This window comes from Globicephala melas, chromosome 1 (genome assembly GCF_963455315.2).
Source record: "Globicephala melas chromosome 1, mGloMel1.2, whole genome shotgun sequence".
Taxonomy (NCBI): domain Eukaryota; kingdom Metazoa; phylum Chordata; class Mammalia; order Artiodactyla; family Delphinidae; genus Globicephala; species Globicephala melas.
This window is the reverse complement of record NC_083314.1, coordinates 61,278,633-61,289,654: the sequence shown is the minus strand read 5'-3', so window position 1 is coordinate 61,289,654 and position 11,022 is coordinate 61,278,633. Positions and strand designations below refer to the sequence as shown.

Here is an 11,022-nt window from a genome sequence, read left to right as displayed (position 1 = left end):
CTCTCATCACTCCCCACTGCCTATACGATAAAGACAACCCCAGGCTCTTCAAAATATTACCACAGCCTCCTTTTCCAGCATTCTCTCTTTCCCCTCTTTCACTCACTCCCCCTGAAGTTCCAAACCACACAGGATTAACCCACTATCCCTTGCACCTGATACTGCTTTCTTTTTTTTTTTTTTTTTTGGATACTGCTTTCTTGTTTCTGAGTTTGCTTTTCCTGTTTCTCTCTGGTGAAAATTTATTCAGCCTTTAAAATCCACCTCAAATGCTACATCCTCTGTGCATCTTTTCCAGACACCACACAGGCCAGTGGTTCTCAGAAGAGGGAGGTAGCTGTATTGAGGTACATCACAGTCAGTGGAGAAGCTTTTAACATAACATGTGTCTTTGAGAACCACTGTCCCTGTTGGCCTTACGGTTTCTCCTTTGTTCGACCTTCTCTTCAAGCACTGAAAAAGATTTAGTTCAGTAGTTGCTTGCTACACTGACTGGTAGACTCTGTGCTTCTTGAGAGTAAAGTCTAGGTATTCTACCTCTACAGCACATAGTAATTGCTCACTTAATGCATTTGTATTCTTTCCAACCTATGACATTCCAGAAACACTTCATGAGGATCTTGCTGAGAGAGAAATAGAGTGAAATCGTTCTTTTTCTTTTTAGTTTTCCCTCACTAGTGCTAAAGTAATTATTATGAGTTTGCTGAACTATAAGGGTAAAATAGCTAAAATATCAGGAAAGGTGTTCATAAGGTTGACTTGAGACAAAACCCTGAAATGAGGGGCTGCATTTGGGTGCTCTCACCATGCTCTTCTCCCACTCTCATCCTAATTGTCTAATACTTGTTTCCTTCTCTCACACTATTGGCCTCCCATCTGGATTTTTTCCTTTTTTTCCTTCACCCTCATTTTTCTTGTGCTCCTGTCCTTCCGTTTCTCCCTCTTGTGGGCTGTTCTCATAAGGACTCTTCCAAACACTTTCCAGAATTTATTGGGCAACCAGTAAGTGGCAGACACCGTTCTGGGCCAAGGTAGCCAAGTGGAGCCGGCTCAGAACGGCACTTCAGAGTCTGGGTGGGGAATGTGACAATTTTTATTGACAAATCGAGGGATATTTTGTTTACAAAAGCAAAACAAACAAAACCCCATTCATTTGTGCTCCAGGTAGTAGGAAAGAGTTCCCCGTTCCCAACCCTTTTTAAACCAAAACAGGGGTCTCCTAAGAGGAGATTCAGACAAGATGGAGACTTCTTTTTAAGCTAGTAGATTTCTCAATATGCACACATAAATTATCTGATCCAGGCAAAGGACCGGCCTTAGAGACAGGACAAGGGGAGAGATGTGTTCTATCTGAACGACTGAATCAGAAGTCTCTCCCCATCGTAGCCCTCGTTTTTTGTTTTTTGTTTGTTTGTTTTTTTAATTTTGTAAACGAACTGCTTCTTTTCCTTTAGGTAAGGCTCAGAGAAACCGGGAAAAGCTGAAACAGGCGAAGACAGACAATGCATAGATCTGGAGGACTGGACCCTTAAAGAGGCAGAGGAGACGCTGGCAGGGGGGGCGGGCGGGCCAGGACAGACCAGCGGACAGCCACGCAGGCAGGCAGGCAGGCAGAGGGCTTGGCGGCGGTCGCCTCGGACAGCCGGGGACCTCCAGCGCCGGCATAAGGAGCCTGGGTGGGACCGAAAAGGCGGGGCCCCGCCTGCAGAGAGGGAGTGATGGACAGTCGGTGCCTTCCAATCGAGTCCTTCAAAGTGCGCGGAGCAGGCCAATGAGCGGACAGCTGGGGCCGGCGCGAGGCCGAGGTCTGGGCGGAGGGCTGGCTGGCAGCGGCTGGGGCCGCGAGCGGGGATTGCGGCGTGGAGGTGCTAGCAGACGTGGGCGGCGGCGAGTCCGGAGTCCCCGGGCCGGAGCCGAGCTAACCGCAGTGGGGACCGGGGCCCAGAGCCGCGGCGACTGCGGCCGGAGGACGATGGCAGCGCCCGCCGGGGCCGGGGCACTGATTGCATCCCCAGACCGCAGGCGCTGGCTGTGGTCGGTGTTTGCGGTGGCGCTCGGGCTCTGTGAGTGAAGCCAGGATGGCGGGGGCGGCGGGGCCAGGTGGCGGGCCCTGCGCGCGCGGGGCGCCGAGGTGGGGAGGGGGCGCGGCCTGCACGCCCTGGGGCCCGGGGAACGGAGCCGGCGGACCCCGCGACGGGCTGAAGGGGCGCGGAGCCTCTTTCTTCTTCCCGGATCCCTGCGTGTGGAGGAGGCGGGGAGAACTCCCTACCTTGCTCATTCCTGGGGGGCTGTCTGGGGAGCGGGCCCGGCGGGAGGCCGCATTGCGCCCTCGCTGAGTCGCCCACCGTCTCCGCCTGGCGACTCTGGGTCGCCCAGGCCCGCTTGGGATTCCGGTTCAGGAACCCGGGCTTCTGGCGTTCTCCACCTTTGGGAGGTGGCGGAAGGTTGCAGGGTTTTCATTTGTAGGGCCTTTGTTGATTGTTTCCCTTTTAAGCGACTGTTTTGTTTTACCTTGTTAGTTCCATTTCCAGTGCTCTCCAGCGCATTTTTTAAGCCTCTGAGATAGAAGGGTCCCGGAGTCTCATTTGTCTCATCTCTGTCGTCTGCAGAGCACCAGGAAGAAATTTACATTACTTCTGTGTTAGGATGCAAAGAGCTGGGAATACCACTGGAGTGACCTGGCTTAAAAGAGTTTGGTCCAATCCATAATAATTACAGTCCTAGTCACCGTAGTTTGACAAGACATAGGACATTAAAAGGTTCATTTTTCTTTAAAAAAAAAAAAACACGTTTTTTTCCTTGCCAGATTTCATGAGTGAGACATAAAGTAAACCTCAGGCTGGATTTATTGAATTGGATGAGTTGTTTTACGGACATCTGCAGTGGTGTCTACCACAGGACTTTTTTTGTGTGTGTTGTTCAAAGCAGAGTACTTGTTGCTGTCTCAGAATGTGGTTAAGTAATGGTTATAAAGAGAGCCAACTCCTAAAACACCACGGAGCCTTGTTCATTTCTTTTGTTTTGCGAAATGTCAGTTGCATGACAATATCTGAACATGAGTATACTCAGTAATTACTTTCATGGAAAAGTTCTTAATGTAATCTTTGGAGCCAGGAAAAATACCATTTAATGAATGATTCCAGGAGCTGTAAAGTATAAACGTAAAAGTCCCCCCCACCCTCTGGAGGTTGATAGATGAAGATATACTTTGTATATATAAGACAATCCATTCTGTATAAATGTCTCTCCTGAGGGGGAAAAAAAGGGTTAAAAAGCATGGGGGGTTTGTGGTGGTGGTGATGGTGGTAATATTCATGTTTTAAGTGAAGAAGTAGGAAATAGCTTAAAACTAAGGTGTATCAGAAATCTTGTGTGTTCAGACAGAATTATTATGCATAGGAGGCAGACACCCGTCTTTATTGAGGACAAGAGCAGTCAGAGTAATCTTAATTAAACTCAAGGTATTAAAAAGTAGCAGAACTGAAAAACTGAATATTTATGGATACTAATACAAAAAGATCATCAGAATTACATCTATATACACCTTGGACATATATAGCTCTTCCGTAATGAAGGATGAATGCTGATACGTGAAAGTCAGCAGCTGATGTTATTGGTTAATTTTAGAAAACTATCGAATGTTTCTTCTTTCAAGCTACCTTTTCTTATCTTGAATAACTGTACATAGCAGTTCATGTTTGACAGAAAGTCTTCTCAAGTTTGATCTACATACAGTTGTTCAGCAAACATTTACTAAGCATTTTTTAAGTATTAAGCACAAAAAGTATTCTAGGAAGGACAGTCCCTGGCCTCACATAATTTATCGTTCAGTGGGAGAAACAAAGTGCGATAAACAATATGAGAAGTCTTTCATTAATGGTTTGCTGTGAGAGCACTAAGGAGAGTCATCATCTCAGACCGAAGTTCAGGCTGCTAGAGAAAAGGTTGCTTAAGCTAAGTAGGTGTTGGGAGAAAACAGTATAGGCAGAGTCATGAATGAACCTGTTGGTAGGTCAGTGTCGTGAGAAGTTGGATCGTGTATAGGAGAGATGGTGGGAATTGAGGCAGGAGAGCCAGCCAGAGGCACTAACTCCTAAAGGACCTTGTTTGCCATTCATAAGGCTGAATTTTATCCTAAGGGCTGTGGGGAGCCTGTGAAGGATTTCTGTGTTTATCGAGATGTGAAGTGTGAGATAGAATGGTGTGAGGCTGAAGAAACCAGAGGGTTATTGTAACAATCCAGAGGAGGAGGATTGAAGACCCAAATTAAAGCAGTGGGTTATGAAGAGAGGTCATATCCGTGAGCTTGTTAGAAAGTGAATTTGGTGGGGCTTGGAAATCAATTTGATGTGGACTTGAAAGAGAGGAGTGTAAGATGACCCTAAGGTTTTGAGCTTGGAAAGCTGGGCATAGTTTTGGAAAGTAGGGCTTTTCACAGATGAAGATCATGGATGAGGGGAAAGGAGTGTTGGAAGAAGAGGATGGTGAAGTTACTTTTGGATATGTTGAGTTTAAGATGCTGCTGATATATCTCAGTAGAAATGGGACATTTGGGTAGATAGTTTTAGAGGTGAGGAGAAAGTTCTGGTAGGAAATAGAGAGCTGGGAGGCTTTATGCGGGTCGTAGTTAAAGCTATGGATTGCTTGGATGAGGTCAGCAAGGAAGAGTGTATTGAAGGAAATAGCAGAAGGCCAAGGACAGGGTCTTGGGGTATACAGAGCCTGACAAGGACGCTCGTTGAGTAAATGAAGAACCCGAAGAGTGTGGTGTCTTGGAAACTGAGAGAGAGTGAAGTTTTAAGGAAGAAGTTTTAACTGTGTCAGATGAAGAGAGAGTGAATACTTCAAGGATTCACTGAATGTGGCAACTGGAATGTCTTTGGTAACCCTTAGGTAGGAATGAACACACAGTATATGAAGAATAAATCTCAGTAATTTGCATCACCCATTTCAGTAAATGGCGCTACCATCCATCTAACTGCTCAACCCAGAAACCTAGGATCTGCCCTTGATAATGCCCCATCCTTCACTCCCCACATCCAGTCAGTTCTCCCATCTCCAAAATACTTCTAGGAATCAACCACTTCTTTTTTTTTTTTTCTCTCACCCACTTTTTTTCTATCTGTGGTCCACTCCTAGCATTTTAGTCGAAATCACTGTCATTTCTTGCCTGTGATACTGTGATAGCCCCCCAGCTGGTCTCCCTATTTTCTCCTCTTGCCTCTTTTTAGTCCGTTCTTCACAGAACTGCAAGAATGACTTTATAAAACTGCAAATCAGATCATGTTGCTTTCTCGTTTAAAATTCTTAATGGCTTCCCGTTGCACTCTGAATGACATCCCAACTTCTCCCCATGGCCTATAGTTGTCTATGTGATCTGGTTTCTGCCCGCCTCTCTGACTTCAACTTGTGCCCCTTGCTCACTATATTCAAGCCATGCTGCCATCTTTCTGCTCTTAGACACTCATTCCCACCCCAGGTCCTTTGCACTTGCTTTTCCTGCTGCCTGGTGTGCTCTTTCCCCAAAACTGCCCAGAGCTGTGTCCTTTTCATCAGTGAGGGCTTAGCTTAAATGTCACTTCCTCAGAGAGGCCTTCTCCAACCACCCTATCCAGTGGGGTCCCCTGTTATCATTTCTTGGCCCTTTATGTCCTTATTGTAATTCCTCACTGTTTGGTGGTTCTTCTCTTTTCTCCTCCACTAGAATCCAGGACAGAGATAGTGTTGGTCCTGTTTATAGAAGTATCCCTAGTGCTTAGCGTAGTGGATATGATAGATACTAATAAATATTTATTAAATGGCAAGGAGGCGTAGGCGTGTCTTGGTAACAGTTTGTTAGTAGTTTGCCACACGTAGTTAGGATTTAGCCTGGCACATAGTAGGTATTTTTAGCCTGGCACATAGTAGGTATCCAAGAAATGTTTGTTGAAAGAAGGAATATTTTTTCCAAGTGTGATTTTTATACATTATCTGATAATTATCACTCTTTGAGTACTATTTCATATTTCTTCAGAAATGTATGGAATGAATTAACATTCTTCAACCACTTTAAGCACTATAGTTTTGGAATTACTACTTATTATATACCAAAATTGTTTTATCACGTTTGTTATAGTATCTGAGTGTTTTATCAATAAAACTTTTATATTTTTTGAGGCTTGTTGACCAAGGTAGACTTCAAGTACTACCCCTGTAGTTGAAAGGCCACTAATCTAATTACCACTTCCCACAGCCTTTTACTCCTTATTTACTAGTTGAGATAATAAAACAAAAACTTAGTTGTTTTTTTTTTTTTAAATATTCTACCATTCATTTTTACCCTAACTCCAGGGTATTCACTAGGCTCAGAAGCTGCCCAAAAAAGAAATAAAGACACTATTAAGTGAAAGAGAGATATATGTGAAAAGTATATAAAATGCAAATTTGCGTTTTCACAAAGTCTTTATTCACTTATTCAACCAAATGAACACCTCCTGGGCGCCAGGCACTGTTTTAGGTACCGTGGATGCAGCAGGGAGCCTAGATTCTCGTGGGAGGTGACAGACTATTCAAATAAAATAATGAACACCAAAGGACGGTTTAAATTCCTGACAGTCACCACATTTAAGATATTCACCTACTGTGAAAGGTTGCAGTAAAAAAAAAAAGAAAAGAGGGAGAGGGAATACTATTGGCATTACAAAATAGATGTTTTTTTAACTTACAAAGGATCCATTGTGGGATTTCATTAATGGTTGCTCTTTCCTACTGAGTTTAAAATGTGATTTAATTGGGAAAAACATAAGGCTTCCCTGGCGGCGCAGTGGTTGACAGTCCGCCTGCCCGTGCAGGGGACGCGGGTTCGTGCCCCGGTCCGGGAAGATCCCACATGCTGTGGAGCGGCTGAGCCCGTGAGCCATGGCCACTGAGCCTGCGCGTTAGGAGCCTGTGCTCCGCTAACGGGAGAGGCCACAACAGTGAGAGGCCCGCGTACCGCAAAAAAAAACGAAAACCAAAACATAATATACACAGTTTTTCAGAAATATTGCTGCCTCCCCTCCACCTAGTTAATGCTGGTCTACCTGCTAAATATTTCTCACATTCCTTTCTATCGCCACTGAGGCTGATTTAGTGCAGCCACAATCACATTTCTCCTGGATGATTAGAATCTTTTAACTGGAGCCCAGTTGTGTTTTTATTGAATTGTATCTTTATCTGAGAATTTGGATTCTCTGTGTAGGACATGCATCTCACGTGTACCTAAACCTTGCAAAGATTTTAATCTTGCTAAGACCTTTGGAGTCATTTTAAAAAAGAGAATAAATGGTTTGCTTTGACATGGAATTCATTATAGGTTAGTTTGGTCTTTAGCCTCCATCAAAGGAAATTTAATTATTAGAAGAACTAAAAGCATTGCCTGAGGTCTCAAGTATCAGATGGCTCTGGGTCTCCATCCCTAAGGCTGGTGAGATATGAAGGCTTCATATATCTTGAGTGATAGTCCTTTCTTCCTTTTCCACTCTTTGCCAAGCGCTTGACATTAGCAATGCCCTAGAGTCTCGACCAAAGTCATTGGAATTTTGGCTGCTAAGAAGGCAGAGGTCAGTTGGCTTTGTGACCATTTGTAGCGCCTGAATTGAGAAATTGCAATTGTCTCCTGGGACCTTTATATCTTTGCCCTTAAACCTCTTTATTTATTTGTTATCTTTTTGAATGCATGTGGACTGCTGTAATTTTTTTTTTCACTTATAATTTTCCCTTGGTCCCATTAGGCCTTTATGAAAAGGATAATTTCATTGATAAATTCTTCTTCAGTGATTTATTCTTTTTTTTTTCCCCCTTCCAAACTCAAAGTCTCTTTAGAAATTGTGATCCTTTGTAATACCTTTGATCTACTCTCAGGGCCTGTGGCTTGAATAGTTTTCTAACAACTGTGATGTGTTGTACCCAGTTCTTAGGTTTAACTAATTGGCGTTAGAGAGGCAGTATGTCTTTGTTGAGCCTGAGTTATTTATTATTATAGATAAGATTGCCCCTTAGAATGAAATCCCTGACTTGAGTTTGTTAGTACTGTGCTGTAATTTGTAACCAGCTGAGCAAATGTCAGTGAATTTGCAATGAACATTTTCTATACTGAGACTCTGATATTCTACTTTGGCATCTGGGGAGTTCGTTATGTGCAATTTAAAACCATTTTAAAAATGCTTTTATCAGAATTAAGAAATGTCTTCTTTTCTCTCCAAACGTTAAAGAACCCAGTGTGCAGTTACGTAAGTTTAACGTAATCCTGTGCTTCTTCCAGATAACACTTTAAAAGATGAAGGTGCTATATTGTAGACTAAGCTTCAGTAAGAACTTATATGACCCTGTGCCAGACAGTTTCCTACAGTTACTCACATCCAGGTCATAATTGCTATTTACCTTCCTCTGAAGGGTGTTGCTAGGAAACATAAGCAAAGGACTCAGCTTCCTAAGAGAAAAATGTGTTAAAATGCAAATATTTGAAATCTCCTAAATGGTAAGAAGGGCAGAGAGAAAGTGAGTAGTTAGGGAGAAGTTTTGAATTAATTAACTCACATTTTATCTATCTGTCTAGATATAGATACAGATTTTATATATATATTTATCTATATATATATCTTTTTCTTTTCAGCCAGGTATAACTTAGAAGTTTGGATATAAAACTAGGTTCATGTTATTTCTTTTGTTCTGCCCTCATTTATTGAGTGTGTACCATGTGCCAGGCCTTTGCTAATCAATTTATATCCATTATCTCATCTCCTTACAACTCTGTGTGATAATCATTATTTTTATTAATTTTACAGATGAGGAAACTAAGAATCAGACAGGTTGTGTAACTTGTGCAAAATCACACAGCTAATATATGGTAGAGTTGGGACTCAAAACTCCAAAGCATATATTTGCAACCACTCTGCATTATTATAGAATTTCTTCTTCAAAGTTTCTAACCACTTTTTTGGAGGCTTCCAGGATGTCTTAAATGTTTGCAAAGAGTCTTTCAACTGTCCCAGGGCATCCACCAATGTCCTCGTCTCTGTGGTCATGTTTGTGCTGAGAACCCCATGCCTTGATGCTGCTGGCTCCACCCTAGAGGGATGAAGCTGCGCAGTGAAGCCCTCCTCACTAATGATGCAAAATCATGCTCTGACTGCTCCTCAGGGATTGTTAAGGGTGTGGTTCTTGTAGTTTCTCACTCTGATACTGCTCCCTCTGGCGAGGACACAGCATGAATCCATTTATCCAAGTGTCTGACACCATGAGGCTCAGCAAGCTTCCTTGCCCTTCATCAGGAGGCACTACATGTTGACAAGCCGCTGAACCTTCCCTCTTCACTTGGGCTGAGTTCTCCCTGGAGGCTGTGCAGATCCTTCTGCAGTTAGACTCCTGGCAGGCTTGCCCTACAGGATGTCCAGACAGGCTCAGGGTGTTCAAACCAGAGGCTTCTCACTGGCCGCCTTTCCCTGGCCCCTCCACCCCATTGGAAGAGGTTCTGTAGCCCTGCTGCCTACCTTGAGCAGAAGTTCCAGCCCTTGTCTCTTAACTAGTAGGGAACTTTCAGTCTTGATCACTTTCAGCTGTTTGGAATTTAATTCCTCCCTCCCCCCCACCCCAGTGACTGCAAGTATAGAAGAACCCCAGTAAGGCTTGCTGAACTTTATACACTAGAGAGATTAGAAAATATTTCAATAATAAGCAGAGGTGATGCTGATTTGTATATGGATTTCAGAACAGAAAATGCTGAGGGGCAATTTCTCATTCTCATTTCAAATTATAGGTCCACATTCTCTTACCAGCAATTCCAAAATCCCAAAAGCTCTGAAACTGAAAGATTTTTCCTAAGTTTGATACAAACTCTTTTTTTTTTTAATTTATTTATTTTTGGCTGCGTTGGGCCTTCGTTGCTGCGCGCAGGCTTTTTCTAGTTGTGGGGAGTGGGCTTAGTTGCTCCGTGGCATGTGGGATCTTCCCGGACCAGGGCTATGAACCCGTGTCCCCTGCATTGGCAGGTGGATTCTTAACCACCGTGTCACCAGGGAAGTCCCAATACAAACTCTTTTGGCTGCAAAATTTGACCTGAACTAATGAGAGACTATTTTCAATCGTGATCCACTTGGTAAGACCAATTATATGTTTCAATACAGAAATACTTATGTGTTTGTTTATGGGATGCTGCCCTATACCCGGTTGGGGCTGTTTATATAATATATAGTGTATGCATTGTATTAATTTTCTGAAATCTGAAAAAGTCTACCTTCTGAAACACATCTAATACATAAAGCTAATGGCTTGCCACTTAATCGCCTTTAATCTCCTTTCTTAGTTTATGCTACCTTGGACTCGGCCTCCTCTTTATTCAAGGGGTTCTAGATCTGTAAACTGGCGCAAGTCTGGGAATGGATGGAGGAGACGTGACTTTTTGTTTTTATGATTCAAGTTAGACTTTTGTTCCCGTGACCTAGAACTTTTCTGCTTATATAGCTCAAGTAGGAATTTAGTTGGCTGCCCGTCTGTATCACTTCCAGGAGCACTGTGATCACCTAACCAGCGTTGTGTGTCCCTGTGAGTCAGACTACTCTGGTTGGCTGCTTTCTCTCTGCTGTTCATTATGGTAACTATACCTGCCTTGCCTTTGACAGCTGAGTGCTGCCACTTCCCCGGACACTCCAGGATCCAGTTCCTTCCATTGCATTTAGGAAGCATCACATCAGTGTTAACAATTCCCTCTGTCAGTTCTGGCTTACAGAGAAGAGTGGTCCCGGGGCTCTTCAAAGATGCTGGGGCTCCTGTCACAAATTTATTTCTCATAGTTACGCTGAAAGGCATGTCTTCTGGACCTTCCCAGGGTGGATGATTGTGTCTTAAATGACAGATCCACTCTAACTTTCCAATCTTCCTGAACTTTCATTAAATCCCTTCCCCTAGGGACTTCCCTGGTGGCGCAGTAGTTGGGAATTCGCCTGCCAGTGCAGGGGACACGGGTTCGAGCCCTGGTCCGGGAAGATCCCTCATGCCATGGAGCAA

The 11,022-nt window shown here is 43.6% G+C and overlaps 1 protein-coding gene across 1 annotated transcript in view; it reads left to right on the top strand.

The window, feature by feature from the left end:
- Window positions 1-1,771: 1,771 nt before the first annotated feature.
- Window positions 1,772-11,022, top strand: part of MPZL1 (myelin protein zero like 1) — a 61,468-nt gene continuing 52,217 nt past the window's right edge. The window contains exon 1 of the mRNA XM_030875565.2: window positions 1,772-2,063. Within this exon, the coding sequence (XP_030731425.1) occupies window positions 1,772-2,063 (292 nt within the window). The remainder of the gene's footprint in view (window positions 2,064-11,022) is intronic.